The 20090-nt window shown below is 34.2% G+C and overlaps 3 protein-coding genes and 1 long non-coding RNA gene across 4 annotated transcripts; 2 read left to right on the top strand and 2 right to left on the bottom strand.

Moving 5' to 3' along the window:
• Positions 1-6773: 6773 nt before the first annotated feature.
• Positions 6774-7399, bottom strand: LOC105965945 (protein NIM1-INTERACTING 2). Its single transcript, XM_012990490.2, has one exon. It carries the CDS (start codon positions 7311-7313, stop codon positions 6951-6953), a length of 363 nt encoding a protein of 120 aa, XP_012845944.1. The 5' UTR covers positions 7314-7399; the 3' UTR covers positions 6774-6950.
• A 2368-nt stretch (positions 7400-9767) lies between these two features.
• On the bottom strand, positions 9768-10432 carry LOC148770393 (uncharacterized). Its single transcript, XM_088818476.1, has one exon. It carries the CDS (start codon positions 10325-10327, stop codon positions 9986-9988), a length of 342 nt encoding a protein of 113 aa, XP_088674602.1. The 5' UTR covers positions 10328-10432; the 3' UTR covers positions 9768-9985.
• Positions 10433-11231: 799 nt separating this feature from the next.
• On the top strand, positions 11232-12371 carry LOC148770394 (uncharacterized). The gene is made up of 2 exons (XR_016031341.1): positions 11232-11719; positions 12044-12371. It is a non-coding gene; the product is annotated as an uncharacterized LOC148770394 (long non-coding RNA).
• A 2617-nt stretch (positions 12372-14988) lies between these two features.
• LOC105966109 (alpha-xylosidase 1) lies at positions 14989-19057 on the top strand. Its single transcript, XM_012990657.2, has 3 exons — positions 14989-15621; positions 15882-16576; positions 17046-19057. The coding sequence occupies exons 1-3, from the start codon at positions 15254-15256 to the stop codon at positions 18929-18931; spliced, it is 2949 nt and encodes a 982-aa protein (XP_012846111.2). The 5' UTR covers positions 14989-15253; the 3' UTR covers positions 18932-19057.
• The last annotated feature ends 1033 nt before the right edge of the window (positions 19058-20090 follow it).

The raw sequence follows: 20090 nt of genomic DNA on the forward strand, positions 1-20090 counted from the left end.
ATCAATCCCACCTCACGAATAGTCGACTTCAATTGGAGGCTGCTTTACATTATTTCACACAATTATTACAAGTTTTAATAATGTTGATCAATTCACCATGAACATTAATATTGGTTTTAGAAGAGAGAGAGAGAGACATAGATTAGGGGCGATAAATTGATCAGAATTAATGCTCGAGCTTAAAAAATTGTATTTATGTTTCGTTCGATAAGCAATCGAATTAAACTCGAGTATTTTTCTCTTTCACATATTTTTATAATTTTATAATTTTATAACCAAGCTCGATAATATACAGACTTTCATAATTTATTGAAAAATAAATATACAAATTTGAATTGCTATATTAACGAATTGAGTTTATAATAGTTTAGTGACTAGTGATTAAAGATAGGCTAGCTAGTGGGAGAATTAGCCGTTGATGCGCAAAGAAAAGTCACGTGAAAAGAAATCAATGCTTGCAGCTAAAGATCATGATGCATGATCATTACGGTGTGTTGCAGCAGATTAGGGCCCCCATGTTGTACCTCGTGGGTTAAGGTACAGTCGGTTAAAGCGTGTTTCCCATTGTCGGGTACGTACAACCACCTACCGGATTCTTACCCATTTTTATTTTTAAAGGTTTGATTATATATTGGACCGGATCCGCTAAAACAGCCGGTCTGATCCACTTTCCACGTGGTTGTTCGACCGAATCAGATCGGAGTTCGTGGTTAATTCAACATTGGCCCGGCCCATTTATTACATATAATAATATAAATTGAAAAACCATGGGTTATACTCAAATTACGAAAACCCCTCATGTTTGAATAATTACAACCATCCCTCAACTATGTATTATTTTACGAAAAAATCCTTTAAGGGGTAAATTTAGGAATGTTAAATCTGTAAAACCGAACCGAAATTTCGGTACACCAACATTTCACACCGTTTACCGAATTGAATATACGATTTTGTTCGGTAAATAACCGAATTACATAAATTTAATGTAAAAATATTTAAAAGGAGGGTGGTGGTTGTAATTACTCAAACACAAAGATTTTTTCGTAATTTGGCAACACCTCAGCGGTGGCCGTAATTTGCTCAAAAATATATTATATTATATTGTACAAAAATAATAGAATCTACAGCTCAATGGAGTTTATCATGATTTAAGATGGATTTGCCTAACCTACGGGTGCATGTAAACGAGTTCGAATTCTTTGAGTATTCCTTTTTTGGCGCACAAACAACTAAGAACATGTTCGAGCTCAACTCGTTAGAAAACTCAAACTTGACCTTCTAAAATTAATATTGGAGTTCGAACTTTTGTCGAGTCCACTCACCTCATTTACACCCCTAGCTAGCCCGACCTAACAACATTTTCAATAATTTATGTAAAGTCTTATGAAACCTACTAAAATAAAGAGTCTTGAATTTAAAAACTAGTCGGTCAATCACAATCAATATGCTGAAAATGCAGCCACAATTTAATTAGTCAATTCAAATAACTAATAAAAGTCATATGTTTATCGCGTTTTCCATTTACAATGTGACAAAAGATGCTATTATTCTTGAGGAAGATTCCTTAATTTGTGAGGACTGTCCACTCATAAAAAAAATATACTATAAATATAAAAATATATACAAAGCCAACATTGGAGAGTCTACCTGTAATTAATACTTTAATATGAAATTAATTAAGATTAAGATGCACTTTACCTGAAAAAACAATGTTTTAATTGGTTAATGGTTTTTAATATATCTCCACACAATGAGAAATGAGAATGATGCCCTATAGTTAGTGGAAACATGTTTTCCGTCAATGGTGATGGCAAATAGTGTTAAATAGACCAAAAAAAGTAAAAAGAAGGCCACATCAAGAATATTGCATTATTGCTGTACTGGCTAACAAAAATATGAACAATAATAATGCAAGTTGCAAGTGGAGTGTTTGGTAACAATTTTTCGCGCCGGCGAAGCCCGGCTATTGACGGTTCATAATCGAATTAATGCCGTGTTTATTTCTGTGTTATTTGAATGTACTGTAAAGTTAGGGTTTGCATATTTTCTGACACCAATTTGTTTTATGATAACTTGTAGCGCCTAAAATCTTGTTACTGTGATAATCGATATTTTATCATGATTAAGAAACTATATTATTGGATTTGATCTTCAATATATTAGATTGAGTATATATGATTATGATAGCACTATATATATGTATGTGGTTTCTTTATAATCATACATATGTATGGTTTCACTCATATTGGATTATGGGCCACAAATATTTTTCAATATATCATTATTTATGTGGTTGAGTTTAATAATAGGGTTATATACTAGACAAAAAATATTTTAATAAAAAAATCTGAAACATAAAATTATTTGTAGGGTTGTCATAATTCATCTTTTTAGATGTTGAATTAATAAAATATCTAGAAGATTTTTTAGATCCCTGCTAGAAAATAGAAATAACGAGGATCACACAGTGTGGTGTGGTATGTTGAAAAGTCTAACATTTGTTTCCATGTCTGTATATTGTTATTCCAAATGCATTTCACGACGATTTTAATTTAAAAAAATATTCGTTTTTAGTTCGTTAAGTTGCCGATTTGATACATAATACGGGACTTATTGTGCATTAAATGCGTTTATTAATGAAGAACGTGGACAATCTAGAAGTGAAAAATCCGATTTTTTATTTCTGCGGAAACTATTTATGAAAATTAAATTTCAATTTTTTTATCAAAATCTCAGCTCGATCAATTCCCTACTAATCGAAGCAACATCAGAGGAAAAAGGGTATTTTTCTAGTGAACAATTTGACTATCTTCCAAAATAAAAATTAAGGGGAAAACAATTACGATTTTCTCGCGGTTGACACATTCAAATATTTCATAAAATCATATAAATATATATAAAGTAAACATTCGTTTGAGTACGATGTCTTTCGATGGTTCGAACATGTGTTAATGGCTAACCATCATGCCAAATAAAATTCAAAGATCAAACAATGAATAGGTTTGTGTAGATAATGACATACGGCAATTAATTTTATGTATCTAGAAAAGAAATGGGTTTGTGTGTGTGTGTATATATATATATATATATATATATATATATATATATATATATAAAGTATAACAAATTGTGTATTTGGCCTAATTTTATATTAAGACCAAATAATTGTCATTAGTGAGGTGTTACAAACTAATTTAATAAACCAATATTAGTGGCCTAATGGAGTTTTAGTTGAGTTTTATCATTTATGTCATATATGTGTGGAACCCTTCTAGTTGGTTGGAACACGAAATTTCTCATTATTGTCTTTCTTTTTTAATTAGCAGCCAATTGTTTTATTGCTGGTAGTTAAATAGAAGAAATGTGGAGTGGTTTTGACCATCCAATCAGATTAATTTACTAAAATTTAAGTTTGGAGATTTCGTACAATTCAAGTTTGATATTAACACGCGACGTCATCTAACTTGAGTGTCGGCGAATTTAGTGGCGTGTCACATAGTATGTTAATTTATTTTGCAGGATAGGCGAACAAGCATTCCCGATTTACGGATCTTGATTGATCCCGCATCAATGTTACTATTTGATTTTTCATTTCTATAGTGTTCTGTTGAGTTTTATGTCACTATTTGAAGTGTGTACTATGTACGCATACTAATCATATTCAAATTTATGTTAAAGATTATACCAAAGCCACACAGGGGGGGGGGGGGGGGGGGGGGGGGGGGGGGGGGGGGGGGGGGGGGGGTTTTATTTTTATTTATATATTATTATTATTTTTTTAATAATGATAATAATTTAGAAGTCAAGGTTGTATAGAAATTTTGGGCCTGGAAAATTGGGGCTTTACAAATATTATATGTATCGTGATGTGTGTTAATCTTTGTTTGGGATTTCATATATTCGGACTTACATTGGCCCACTCAATGCAAATGGAAGAATTCACTTATATGATTAATTTTATAACACTTTTATCAGATTTGCAACTCCGCAAGCAAAATCCAAATCCACTCGGTAGTTTTTCCTTTTGTTTCCATCATTTTTTCTGTAATGACTAATGATCTTCATAGCAAATCGGGTTTGCTAGCAAGAATCCTAATATCCACTCGGATAGAGGTTTTTTATTTATTTTTAATTTTAATTTTTTATATATCTCCTATTTTCCCGTCATTTGTTACAAACACACGAATTTTAGATGTCATATTTGTAATTTAATTCATTTTTTTTTACTAATTTTTAATTTTGAAATGTTATCTCTGCGAAATGCCTGAACCATAAAGGCAAAATCCCTCGCTCTGAGGGCCCCATCACTTGGTCCGACAAGTATTTGATGGAGGAATGTAGATCATGGTAACTCAACGGCCCGTTAAAGTAACGGACCCGGACCTGGTGCCCACAAGGAATCAACTCTGATTGGAGTTGAAATTCCCACACAGCGAAATCCTAGTTGTTGTTATCAGTAGAGTTTAATCAAATTATTAAACAACATGTGGAGCTAAATTGTGGGGTTGTAACTTGTACAACGTTGTTGGGCCGCAAAGAAATGAGAATGTCTGATTACTTGGGCCCAATTCTTAAAGTTGTAACATGCTTCCGTCGGTGGTAAAGTTGTAGTAATATCCTGTATCTCAAAAAAGAGAAAAGTAAATACTGATGGCATCATTGCATTTTGTACCAATATATTTAACTATTTAAATTTTGTTTATTACTGTTAGCAAACAATTCTTGCTGATTTTATGTTTTTGGTAAACTACTATAACACCTAAAAGATCATGATTTAGGATGGTTTTTGGTAATATTAACATACATTAGAAATTTAATATTAACATACATCAGAAATTTCTTAATAATTAGAATTATATGAATTTTCTAAAAAAATAATTAAATGAGAAATATAAATTTTAGGAATCTAAACTACGTTGGATTTCTAAAATCTCTGGTTATTCTTCAGATATGCACTATGAGTTTTGTTCTTTGCTGTTTTATTTGAGATATAGAGAGTGTTTGGCTAAGCTTATTTTAAACAGCTGATAAGCTCTAACGTCTGATAAGATGTTTTAAGAGCTGATAAGCTGTTACATCTTATTTTTATGATTAATTTTTAGAGTGTTTGGATAATGAATTTATTTCTTATTTTTACTCATTATAAGATCTTAAATAAAAAGGTGGGGTGGATGTACTTAGAGGGTGTTTGGCTAAGCTTATAAGATGCTAAAATGAGCTTATAAGATGTTTTAGAGCTTATAAGCTCTTCCAAAGTGTTTGGTAATTTTTTTTAAAAAGATCTTAATTTTTTTAAAAATAAGCTGTTGGAGAGCAAATAAGATCTTTTTAAATAAGTACCTCTACCCCACCTTTTTATTTAAGATCTTATAATGAGTAAAATTAGGAAATAAGCTTATTATCCAAACACTCTAAAAATTAATCCAAAAAATAAGATGTAACAGCTTATCAGCTCTTAAAACATCTTATCAGATGTAAGAACTTATCAGCTGTTTAAAATAAGCTTAGCCAAACACCCTCTTATTTAAAAGATTTTATTTGCTCTCCAACAGCGAATTTTAAAAAAAATTAAGATCTTTTTTTAAAAAATTACCAAACACTTTGGAAAAGCTTATAAGCTCTAAAACATCTTATAAACTCATTTTAATATCTTATAAGCTTAGCCAAACACCCTCATAGTTTGTTTTTCCGACTCAACTACGATTGTTATATATATATATATATATATATATATATATATATATATATATATATATATATATATATATATATATATATATATATATATATATATATATATATATATGATATTCCTAATTGGGCCAACCCAATAAGCCTACAATTTCTTTACCTACTGAGCCACAAACCCAATATTGAAGACAACTACTACCGAGTCCCAATCACTTTCAAGTAAGGTTTGAGCATGACAATCTCAACTAAGCTATAAATAAAGGATTGAACTCATTCCTTAAGGTACGTCCTATTAACTGATCAATACTGCAATATGTATTCTCTGGACTATTTCTATTATCCGCACGTCTGACTTGAGCGTCGGAGAGGTTTCCGCCGAATCAACCTCCGGCCTAGTTTACGTGTTCTATGATAGCAGGTATCTCAAAGTCATCAAGCTCGTGAGCCAGTGATCCACTCTGCTCTTCCAGCTCATCCTACTTCAACACTCTAAAGTGATCTAACTCTAGCATCATCAATATATATTAGTAGGAATTAATATTCGGAATTTGAAAACAACGTATACACGGAATCATCATCTAATTTTTCGATGAATTAATATGAATTTGCTGAAGCTTGCCGAGCCAAGTGGAGCATGCCTGAAGTATGCTTCTTCTATTCATTTTCGTGGCGTAGCCGGGCCGTCCTGGACTTGAACCGGAGACCTCGTTCGTGAAGTAAATCATCGCACCTAAGGTCCAACCAATTGGGAGAGAATCAATAGATTCCTTTTCGGGAGCGATTCATCCTTCCCGAACGCAGTATACAACTCTTTGTTTTCCTTAAAACGTATTATAATCCTAAAATATTATGAATAAATCAGACATAAAAAAATTCAAAAATAAAACGAATAATCCTTCCAAACTGAAAAAGAAAATTTCCAGATCAAAATCAACGAAAATCGTAAATTTCATTCCAATTTTCACCCTAATATTGGCACCATCATCTTTCACTCCATATTCAAATATTCAGGGTTGCAGGTTTTCGATTACTAAATTGGATAATAAATCATCTCATTCTATTGGTTCACTAAATAGGAAAAATTGAAACTAAACGGATTTATTCGGAGTACGTACTAAGCAAGCTCCTCTTCAAATATTTTTCTGCATTCTTTCATTACTGTACACAGTCACCTAATTTAATATAATTAAAATATGATACAATATTAAAAATTCAAAATTCAAAATATTGAAACATAATTAGACGAATTCAAAATTAAACTAGGTTTCAGTACTCCCCGAAACATCAGTAAACGGGTCAGAATTAAGATCCAAACCCGCATTCTGATCAGTTTGTGTTCTCTCGGAGCATTCAGCTTCGTCTTTCGTAACTCCGTCAAAATCTTCCCGTTCAAACGAGGGACTCCAGGCTGCCGCCGCCGGTTCACGGCGGCCGGAGTTGCGCTTCTTAAAATACTCGACGGCAACATGTATTCGCTTCAGAATGGCGAAGAACTCCTCCACCTCTTCATCCGACGGAACCGCCACCTCCTTCACGCCGTCATCTTTTTCTTCCCGTCGTGCTTTACCTCTCTTTCCGTCAGCCTCTCCGTCATCCTCCCGTTTTCTCTTCTCCAGCTCCATTTTTCTTTTTCTTTTTTTGTTAGAGAGATAAAATATTTAATTATAATTCCTTATGTGATGGTTATGGTTTTGATCAAGAACGTACTTATAGTGGTTGGAAATATATCTTAAAGAGAAATTAAGAAGGACGTTTGGTTGAAACGGGAATCTTTGACGTCATGACTCCGTCAGATGGATGACGTAAGACTGGTGTTTTAGGTGAAATTGAAATTTAGCAGTGGAATGATTGACGCGTGGACAAGAGATCATGGGCTGTGTTGTTTACGTCAGCGTTGATGACATCATACACGCTGACATCATAAATCTATCAATAATTCCTCCTTAGAATTTCTCTGTAGATAATGATGTTTTGACTTTGGCCTGCCTGGCTGCTCTTTGAGCTCTTTTAATATATAAATGGTTAATTTCACTTTGGACCCTTGAAATATGCTAATTTGACGTTTGCACCATCGAAAAGAATTAATGGGACTTTTCACTCTCGAAATACGATAAATAATTTACAATGCACCTTGAATTGAATTATTAAACTTAATGTGGGCAATTTTTTTTTTCTATTGTAGCTTGCAATCTAGCTAAGTTCAAGCGTAAAAAATGTGAAAAAAAATTACACTAAATTACTTAAAAACTATATTTTCTCTTAAAAAAGAACATAAACTCATCATTTTATAAGTTATTCAATTAGTGAATCTTTTATTGTAAGTTTGTAACTGGTGAAAAATATTTAATAGAAATCTTTGCAAGACGATATAATTTTTAATAACTTTGATAACAAAACTTTAAAGGATTTTTTAGTAAAATATTTGTATTGTGATAAAAATATTAATTTTTAAATACGTTGATAAGATAATTCTTTTTGTTGCAATTTACAGTTTCGAGATTGGCTTGAAGAATTGGTGAATTTTAAACTTGGTTATTGAAATTGGCATCCTAGAAAAAATACCAATAAAAATATTTAATTACATGCAATAGCTTAAAAAATCCACTCAGGTGCATTATGTATGATTTATTATGTTTTAAGGATGTAAAGTGCTATTAATTTTTTTCGAAGGGTCAAAGTGCCAAAAGATTATATTTAAAGGGTGCAAAGTGGGATTAAGCTATATTTGAAGTAAAATTGATATTTAAAATAATTTAGAGTAAATTACATCCACACCCCTAATGTATGCTTAAATAATTTTAAAGTCCCTGTCATTGGTTACGTTATTCCGATAAGATTCTAACGGACTATTATTTTTAGCTAGTGGTGGAGACAACATAGAGTTAGGGGGTGACATGGCTCACCCAACATTTCTTAAATCACCTATAGCTTTTTATTGTCTCCACCACTTCCTGAAACTAGTAGCCATTAGAACTCTATCGGAATAACGTATCCAATGCATTATCCCATTAGAGTTTTTAACTATGTTTCAGGAGGCGAGTGTAATTATCGATACCATATGGACCTTCAAGTTATTTTTGCATACGTAAGAGGTGTGTGTGTAATTTACCGAATATTTTATTCCATTTGTGAAGTTATTACGCTTCCAAAGACTTTTTAGTGGGAGGCTGCTTCAGCGTTTTCTTTTGACAGTTTTAGAATCTTCTTATAGTCAGATTTGACTAATAACAGCAAAATCAATAATTAAAATTTAATTACTCAAAGTCTTCAAGCATGGTTATGCAAGAACTAATTATTGACCATGTTTCAATTTATTTCAAATTACGGCCTCCCCTGAGAGATGGCAAAATTAAAAAAAAAAAAAAAACCTCTTGTTTGGGTAATTACAGCCAACCCTCATTTTAAATATTTTTACATAAAATCTATGTCATTCGGTTATTTACCGAACGAAATCGTAATGGTATGAAATGTTGGCATACCGAAATTTCGGTTCATTTTACCGCTTTAAAATCCCTAAATTTGCCGTTATAGGGGTTTTTTCGTAAGATAATACATAGTTGAGGAAGGTGGCTATAATTACCCAAACATAAGGGGGGTTTTCCGTAATTGGACAATTACTCGGGGGGTGGCCGTAATTTTCCCAATTTATTTGAACATGAATCGAGCTCGAATAACTTAATTCTGTATACCCTATTTTTTTATAATCAAGTTCAAGCCATGTTTGAATTTAATCGAACATGAATCGAGCTCAAATAACTTAATTTTGTATACCTATTTTTTTCATAATCAAGTTCAAGTCATGTGTGAATTTAATCGAACATGAATTGAGCTCGAATAACTTAATTTTGTATACCTATTCTTTTCATAATCAAGTTCAATCTCTAGTCGAGCTTCGTATATCGAACGAGATAAAATAGCATGTGTTCAAATTTGGTTCGTTACATTAACAAATTGAGTTCAAATATGACGACATCCTGAAGTGAATATTTACCACACTAATATCTAAATTATTTTCTAAAACATCCAGTGAAACTTCAAAAAATTAAATTACATAGTTAATACGAGAAAGCAAATGATTAATCAATATAATAACTTATTTTGAGATTTATTTTGATAAATAAAATATAATACAAAATTAGTTAAACGAACACTTCAGAAATATTACAGATTAAGACCATGCTAATTGTAATTAAATCATTTATTAATTTCCAGAACGAATTTGCAGAGAATTCGGCTGTAATTAATTAATTAATTAATCAATAAATTCACCTTCTAGTTCAATTAAACAGAAAAATCATATGGGTTCGGAATTAAGATCCAAACCCGTATCACCCTTCCCTTCAATCTTTTCGGATACTTTATTCGCCCCGTCGAAATCCTCCGTTTTAAACGACGGGCACCAGTCCGTTACCGTTAAGTCACGGCCGCCGTTACGCTTCTGGAAATACTTAACGGCCACGTGTATCCTCTTCAGTATGGCGAAGAATTCCTCCACCTCCTCATCCCCCGGCGGCGTCACCGCCTCTTTCACGGCGTCGGCGGGCTCCTCGCCCTTCCGCAGCTTTTTACCCCGTTTTCCGTCAGCTGCTGCCGCTTCACCGCCGTCGCACTTCCGTTTCCTCTTCTCCAATTCCATTACCAATAGAAAAATAATTCGATTTTCAAAAATAATAAAAATAATAATAAAAAAAGGAAATTCCGAAAAAGGTTGAGACAGATGTTTCAGTTGTGGTGAAGAGTCGAATTTAAGCTGAGGAATAAAAAAAAAATAGGGTAAATTACAAACACCCCTGAGGTATGGTCAAATTACAAAAAACCCATCTTGTTTGGATAATTACATCTACACCCTCAACTATGATTTTTTCTTACACCTCCACCCTTATGGTGCCAAATTCAACATAATCATCTAGATTCCGTGAAATGTGCTCTAGTTTGTACTCGTTTTGAGTAAAAATACAGTTTCCGATGCACCACAAACTGATATATACAAGCTAAAAATCACATATTATGATCATCTTGCTTCATAATGTAGAGATTGAATGGGATAAAACGGGTACAAAAGTGATAATATTCCATATAATCTCGAATATTCCACTAAATTTGAGGAGTTGAGGGGGTGATTGTAATTATCCAAACAAGATGGGTGTTTTTGTAATTTGACCATACCTCAGGGGTGTTTGTAATTTACCCAAAAAAAAAAGAAGAGTGGTCCCATGGGAGGGAAATCATATGACGACTTTGATGCGGATGACGTCACATTAATGACGTAACACGAGTGGTTCTCAGGCAATTAGAGGAGAGAGAAAAATATCTTTATAATTATTAAATTATGAGTAATTTATTATAATTTAATTTTAGGCAGGGCCTGGTTGGCAGTTGTCGTGGTTTTGGATTTGTACAGATAAGAGGAAAAAATCAGTGTGAAGGTTATAATTTATTAATTTTAGTTTGACCTAGTCAGCTTTTTAGTCCGACAAACAATAATAATAATAAGGTATAATTTGACAAACACCCCTCATTTACATTGTACAATTAGGATGAGTCCAAATTTTTTTCCTATTTTTGAGATAAATCCAAATTTATTTTTAATATTAAAAAATAATATAATATCACCATAATACCCTTTCTTCTCATTTTTTTATTTAACCTAATTGGGTGATGCAGTAGCCTCTCTCTCACTTATCTTCCCCTGTTTCACAAGCCACGGCCCCACTCCCCACCCCCACTCACAAGAATGCAATTTCACCATTACTATCCTCAACGAAAACCTGCAAATCGAGTTGATCCCTTGTTGGGGGCAATTTCCAGCCCCTAGAATCCCCTCGTCAAGGGCGGTGATAGGGTTCCATTGTTGACGGCGGTTGTTTGCTGGGGTAGGGATTGCGACGACGGCTACTTCGCTCAACGAGGGTTGCTGCTTGTTTGAGATCTACACCGGAAAGATTTTCTTTCATGGTCCTTCCAATAACGACATGCTTCGCCTTCACTTGGAACTAAAAGACCCATTTTAAAAAAAATGCTCCGAAAGGTCAGATCTGAGTTTGGTATTCAATATATCTATTGCTGATTTTTTTCTTTTAATTTTGGTAATGTTTTGTTCTTGATGATTTTTTTAATTGTGGTTTTGAATTATGTGGTTTTGAAAATTTCATGTGGTTATGAATTATGTGCAGTTGATACAAATGTTTTGTGATTTCTTTTTTTGCTGTGTGATTTGAATCTATTTTCTTGCATTCAAAATGAGAGCCTTTCCAATGGCGTAATTAACTTATAAGATTTTTTATTTTCGATTTTTCATTTCCTGTATATGTGTGTGAAGTTGAACTTGGTCTGATATGTTTTAATATCACAGCTCGTGGACGGCTACTGCAAAGTTCTTTCGATACATCAGCAACAATGCGCCATCAAGAATGGTGATTGTACGAGCAATAACCATAAAATATACGGAGTGTCCTTTATAGTGGTTTTATATCTTCTTCTTTTCGCAGAATTTTTGATGTTTTCTTGTTGGAATTCATAGTGATTTTCGATGTATATATAGTTGTGTATATAAAGTGGTTTTCATGTTTATATAGTTGTTTTATACAGAGTGGTTTTCATGTTTATATAGTTGTTTATACGGAGTGGTTTTCATAATGTCAGACTTTGTTTTTGATAAATTTATAGTGTGTTCCAACAATTTTATAGTGGTTTTCAATAAAATTTGTACATATTTTTATATAACTGTATATACAGACTGGTTTTTATATTGACATAGTTGTTATACAGAGTGGTTTTACAAGTTTACATAGTTGTTATACATAGTGGTTTTCATGTTATATAGTTGTTATACAAAGTGGTTTTTCATATTTATACAGTTGGTTATACAGAGTGGTTTTCACGTGTATATAAAGTGGTTTTTATTTAAAAAATTGGAAAGAAAATTAAAAAAATCATTTAAAAAAAAATTGAAATTAAGAAAAAAGAAAAACCACGAAAAAACGAAAATAAAACGAAACTCATTTTTTTAAATTAAAATAAAAAACATGAAAAATATAAATAAGAAAAACAAATTAAAATAAAAAAACCGAAAAAAATAATAAAATAATTACAAAATTTTATTTTAAATCGAAATAAAGAAAACGATTAAACAAAATAAAAAAGAAAAGAGAAAAAAACTGAATTGGCGTGATGAGGAGAATAATTTTAGGAGAAGATTTGGGTGTAGATTATGGGTTCATTTTTTTTAAAATTAAATAATTATACTAATTAATAGTTAGTGGGGGCATATATGGTTTTTCAGGCCCATTGGATTTATCTCAAATATCATTTATAAAAAAAGGATTTATCAAGAATTAAAATCTCAATGAAGGGTGTTTGGCATATTGCCCCTAATAATAATGTAGAATTTGATTTTCAGCACATGGAATTAATCATGCATTTGACCTTAAGTGCAAAGTTCATTTTGATTTCGTTTGAAAGTTTTAATTATTCTATTAAATCCATAGAATTTTATAAGTTGAGTATGACTCAATCCAAATTAAGCCTATAAAATAAGTAAATAATATGTTTATTAAGTTTGTCATTCGAAATATTTATAAATATCTGAATTCCTCTAATTTCGATCTGAAAGTATTCGAATTTGGAACCGTATTTTTCATTCCGATTTTCGAAGTTCCGATTTCTAATTCTTCAGAAATGTATTTGGAACGAAATTGAATTGGTATATAAAATTAAATTCTGATTTTCGATCCAATTTTAGTTTTCCAAAATATATAATATAATTTTATGATATATTTTGTAATTCCATAATATAATCTATATTATATTTTATATGAAATATAAATACCGAATGGCCAAGTAGATTAAAACCTTATAAACAAATTAATTAGTACCAGAAATTTTATTTGCATTTTTCATTATAAGAAAATCTTTGTTTCAATTTGCTGTTCTTACATGTGTTTTTATTTATTGCATTTATTCGAACTCTATTTGAATTTTCTTGCAATTTCATGCAAAAAAAAATTCAAAAAAAAAAGATGGAAAAATATTGTGAAAATTGGAATGAAAAATATTATAAACCAATATAATTTTCGAAATTCCACTGATTCCGAAATCAAAATGAATTTTTGCATTACAATTTGTTTGGAATGGAAATTGGAATCCATTTTATACTTTCGAAAAAATTTGAAATTTTCCGGAAAAAATAATTTGCGATCCATTCTGTCCGATTTCAACGCCTACATATATCATAAAGCATTTTTTTCATAAAAAAACGGTAATAATTGAAATATATTATGATGCTTGATTAGAAGAAGCCCAAATTAAACGGGCCAGTTGAAGGTCCAAATAATTAGTTTAAAGCCCAAATATTTTATAATGACCCAATAAAACAATTTTATGTTTTGGAGTGTTGGACCAAAAAAATCAATTTTACTGGGACCAATCCAAAAAGGCTAAACCGATGGATCTAGTGCACAGTGTACGTTACCGTAGACTGCAACACAGAGGATGAATTCTCTGACCACAACGGCTTAGACTGTGACTCCGTTGTCCTCGTGGATTTACAAGATCTTTCTGAGCCTGACCAATCTAGAGAACATAGTAATAATCATTGAATATAAGGGTAGTTTTGGAAATCTAAATTTGGTCTTCCATTTAGGTTGACCCTTTCTTAAACCATTCAATTTCCAATAGGATTATATAATGGTGAGAAATTGGGATTGGCGGGAAATTGTTCGTCAAATGGGCGGCAGAATCAGCGGCAATCAAGTCCATTTAGCAATTTTCTGCGGGTTTTTTACATTTTCAATAACGAATAATTAACAAAATTATTAGTACCAATTTTTTTGTCCAAGTTTCAATTTCTGACATTACTTAGAAATTGGAATACACAAAGTACCAGACTTTGTATCTTCGTAAGTAATCCAACACAAATTTTTGGTCCAATTATGTTATTAAAGTGTACGCTCAGCTACTTTTCAATAATCCAAATTTCAAATAAAAACACTACGTAATTAAGGGGATGTGTTCCATGATTTGCTCCAATTGAATTATTATGATTAATTAATTATAAGTAGCGAGCATAAAAAGGTTAACGAGATTCTACACCTGATTAATTATATGTTGAATTTAACACCATAAGAGTTAAATTGTAAGAATATTCATTGTTGGGAGTGGTTGGAATTACCCAAACAAGTGAGACTTTTACGTAATTTTGACCATCCCGCTGGGCCGTAATTTATCCTAAATTTATTATAGCTTCTACAAATTTTCAACCTTTTATATATGAAATTTCACCTCAATGGATTGGAAGTTACAGAGCAGGAACAAAAGAACAAAATGACCCAATAAATACAGGCCTAACAAAAGACAACAAATTAAACCATTCTTAAAAAAAAAAAAATTAATTATTCCAATAAATGATTTTTGTTGTTCTTCGGATAAGATATTATTCCAATGAAGGATGAATAGTTAAAGATCCCAGAAAAAGAAAGAAAAAAGTGGGGACCCCCAACAAAAATAAGTCACATGTAAGTGCAAATAAGATGTCATAAAATCACGCCTACTTCATCCGTATCACATGTATTATTTACCTATGCCTTTGTGCCATTCTCTTTTTTATATCCAAACACCCCCTAACAGAAAAAAAAATAAAATAAAAACAACAAGTGCCAAATTTTCATTCTGTTTCTCCCCATCTAATCAAAACATGAAAATGTTCTTCTGTTTTTCTTTATCTCATTTGTTGAGATTTTGCACTGTATGGATACTTGTTGTTGAGCTAGCTTCAACGGCCACGATTAATCCGTCGTCGAAAATCGGCAACGGCTACCGTTTGATCTCCGTTGACGATTCTCCTAATGGTGGTGGCTTAATTGGCCTTCTTCAAGTTAAGCAGAAGAACAATGTTTATGGCCCGGATATTCCACTCTTGCAACTCTTTGTTAAGTAAGAATCTTTTTTTTTTATGCTTCTAACTAAATACACACACGTACATTTTGGTGTGTATAGATTAACGGTAAAACTGCTTCGACATAATTTCAAGAACCTTAACTATTTTGATTCTTGATGTTTGTTTACACTAAAAAAAAAAACACACACACACACACACATCCATGTTGGTGTGTGTACATGAACACTGTCAAATCATACTCTTCAATTTTGATTTTTGATCACAAAAAATCTTAATTCTTTATTTTTTTTTAAAGGCATGAAACAGAGAGCCGTTTGAGGGTTCACATAACCGATGCAGAGAAGCAAAGATGGGAAGTTCCGTACAATCTTCTACCACGAGAAGCACCTCCGTCAATTAAACAAACAGTTGGTGGGCAGAGAAAAAATGCACACAGCAAAACACCCACCTCCTCAGAATACGCCGGAAAGGAGCTCATCTTCGCCTACAACGCCGACCCATTCACCTTCTCCGTCAAACGAAGATCCAACGGCCAGATTCTCTTCGACTCCACCTCCGACGAATCCGACCCGTACAGCTCTCTGGTGTTCAAAGACCAGTACCTCGAGCTCTCAACGAAACTGCCCAAAGACGCTTCGCTGTACGGTTTGGGAGAGAACTCTCAGCCACACGGGATTAAACTGTACCCCAACGAACCGTACACGCTGTACACCACTGATATATCGGCGATTAATCTGAACGCTGATTTGTATGGGTCGCACCCTATGTACATGGACCTGCGACACAGTGGAGCGGAGCCCTCTGCCCATGCAGTTTTGCTGATGAACAGTAACGGGATGGATGTTTTCTACAGGGGGAATTCTTTGACGTATAAAGTTATTGGGGGTATTTTCGACCTTTACTTCTTCTCCGGTCCTTCTCCTTTGGCTGTTGTTGATCAGTATACTTCGCTCATAGGCCGGCCGGCGGCTATGCCCTACTGGGCTTTTGGTAATTTTATACTATTGTTTTTTTTTTTGCATTTTATTATTTATGATTAGGTTTAAATTATATTCTTCTGGGTTGGTAAATTCTGAGGGGTTTATTAAATACTCAGAAAAAAATTAGTTGGGGAACTTTTTTTACATTTAAAACTTTTCATTCTTTATATGGTTCTGTGGTCAAAAAGTGATTCTAGAAAGAGTGCAAAAGCACTTTTTTTCCCACTCTTTAGAAAAAGCTTGGACGTATGACGTATCTAATGATAATAACTGGCTACTTAAATGCACAATTTTTATTTTTATTTTTTTTTATCTACCAATTAATATAAGATTAGATTGAATTCAATTTACATATGATCTAAGTAATTAGTTATTAAATATTTAATTATTGTAAAAATCAGTATCAAAATTGAGAGAAGTTGCTAATTTTATTTAATAGTAATACCATTTAATTCTGGTCTGAATTTTTTTTGTTACAGGTTTCCATCAATGCAGATGGGGGTACCACAACTTATCAGTGGTGGAAGACGTAGTCGAAAATTACAAAAAAGCCGAAATCCCGCTCGACGTAATATGGAACGACGACGACCACATGGACGGCCACAAAGACTTCACCCTCAACCCGACCGCCTACCCCCGCCCGAATCTCTTAGCCTTCTTGGAAAAAATCCACTCCCAAGGCATGAAGTACATTGTCCTAATCGACCCTGGCATCGGCGTAAACGCCACCTACGGTGTCCACCAACGAGGCATAGCGAAAGACGTCTTCATCAAATACCAAGGCAAACCCTACTTGGCCCAAGTTTGGCCGGGGGCCGTCAACTTCCCGGACTTTCTTAGTCCGGGAACCGCCGACTGGTGGGCTGACGAGATCCGCCGGTTCCACCAGCTCGTTCCGGTGGACGGCCTCTGGATCGACATGAACGAGGCCTCCAATTTCTGCACGGGCCTATGCACGATCCCGACGGGTCGGATCTGCCCGAATGGAACTGGGCCGGGTTGGATCTGCTGCCTCGACTGCAAGAATGTGACCAACACGAAATGGGACGACCCGCCGTACAAGATCAACGCGTCGGGCATACAAGCGCCTATTGGGTACAAAACGATAGCCACGAGCGCTTATCACTACAACGGAGTTTTGGAGTACGACGCGCATAGTTTGTATGGCTTCTCTCAATCGATCGCCACCCACAAGGCGCTTTTAGGGTTAGAGGGGAAACGCCCGTTTATTCTGACCCGTTCGACTTTTGTTGGGTCTGGTCGTTACGCGGCTCATTGGACGGGTGACAACAAAGGAACATGGGAGGATTTAAGGTACTCTATTTCGACTATGTTGAATTTCGGTATATTTGGCGTGCCGATGGTTGGATCCGACATATGTGGATTCTATCCGGCTCCGACGGAGGAGCTCTGCAACCGTTGGATCGAAGTCGGTGCTTTCTACCCTTTCTCACGAGACCATGCAAACTTCTATTCTCCGAGACAAGAGCTCTACCAGTGGGAATCAGTGGCGGAATCTGCTAGAAACGCTCTCGGAATGCGATACAAGCTTCTACCCTATATATATACGCTTAGCTACGAAGCCCACTTACACGGGGCCCCAATCGCCCGACCCGTTTTCTTCACGTTCACGAACGACACCGAATTGTACGGTTTGAGCACACAGTTTCTTCTCGGGCGGGGTTTAATGGTGACTCCGGTGCTCGAGCCGAATAAAACCACCGTGGAAGGAATATTCCCACGTGGAAGTTGGTACAACATGTTCGATTTCACGAAGGCGATCGTTTCAAAAGGGTCGTCCAATCGTGTGTCTCTCGACGCTCCGTTGAATTCGATCAACGTCCATTTGTACCAAAACACGATTATCCCGATGCAACAAGGAGGATTGATCTCGAAGCAAGCGAGAACGACGCCTTTTGCCCTCGTCGTAGCGTTCCCGTTAGGTGAAACAAAAGGGGAATGTAAAGGGAATCTTTTCCTCGACGAAGACGAGAACCCGGAGATGAAACTCGGAAATGGGCACTCGACGTACGTTGATTTTTACGCGAGGATTAGTAATGGGAGTGTGAAGGTTTGGTCGGAGGTCGACGGAGGAGGGTTTGCTTTGGAGAAGGGGTGGATTGTTGAGAAAGTGAGTGTGCTTGGATTGCATGGAGGGAATAAGAGTGGATTTGAGATTGAAATTGATGGGAATAAAATTGAAGATGGTTCAAATGTGGAATTTAAAACAATTGAACATGAATTTGTAGGTAAATTGGAAGAGGGTGGGAATAAAATTAAGAGTGTGATGGTGGAGATTACAGGGTTGGAATTGCCTGTGGGGAAGAATTTTGCTATGTCCTGGAAAATGGGAATCCAAGGTTGAAACAATATTTATGGTGGGATTTAATATTATTATTAGAAAAAAAATTTGTTGTAACACTACCTAATTTTATCTTGCCAATGAGAGTTCTTGCATTATGAAATAAAATTCTCGAATTAAATTGCAAAATTTCAAATTGAAAGTTGGTGAAAATCTAATTGGTTATTTATTGCATTTTTTAAATGAAAAAAAAATAGTTATGACAATTTATATTTATTTAGAAAACAATTAATTAATTCCACAAAAGAATGTGTAGTTGATCCAGTACTCATAGCTCAGAAGCGAAGCGGGCCGGTCCAGAACCGGACTAAAGGGCCCGAATTAGACCATATTACTCGGGTCAATACAAGCGTCAACGTCTCGATTGACCATATTACTCGCACCTTCCTCGCAATCTATGGCGTGGAGAAAATGGACGGCTGTGATTTAAGAAGAAAAAATTAAGGGCTGCGAATATGAAATATAAGTAGAAATCAAATTCATTTTTTCTTACAAACAATTGATTTGTGTATAGTGATTGTTTGGTCTATTTGTCACACCCACTAATTAATCAAAGTAATTTGGGGTGTCAACTTGTACACATTTTTGGGCTCCATTTTTTCTTTGATCGGAATTCTTTATTGCAATTTAATTTTCGATCTTATCTTGCAACTCATGGATGACTTGGATTATCACACGTCATAATTTATTATTTATTGGAAAATTTGTAAATTAGCCTTTAATATAATATCTTTTTCTATCAAAAAAAATATAAATAGTGACGTCAAAAATAACCAGAAAATATGAATTTTTCAGTGCTACTATTTTTAGCAAACTGAACTGCTAGATTAGTGCTGATTGTAGCTCTTGTGCCATGTTGAAAAAGGAAAATCGTAATTATTATATGCAATGGGCCACGGCGATGTAGAATGACACGTGGCCTGCAGCCGGGACACGTGTCAGATTTCCTTTGGCATCATCCACTGATTGTGGCGGGAAAAAGCTGACGTTGGGCTCGGGGCCTTCTTTTCTGGCGGGAAGAAAAAGTAAGCAACTCGCTCACTCGCTCCCTCACTCACTCTGTCACACTCTCTCACATCATTTTCTCTCTCTCTCTCTCTCTCTAGCTGTCAAATTTTGGTTGATATTGCATGTATACCCATAACACATGTATGTTATGTAT

Source organism: Erythranthe guttata, chromosome 5 (genome assembly GCF_056151865.1).
Source record: "Erythranthe guttata isolate IM_541 chromosome 5, IM_541, whole genome shotgun sequence".
Classification (NCBI taxonomy): Eukaryota; Viridiplantae; Streptophyta; class Magnoliopsida; order Lamiales; family Phrymaceae; genus Erythranthe; species Erythranthe guttata.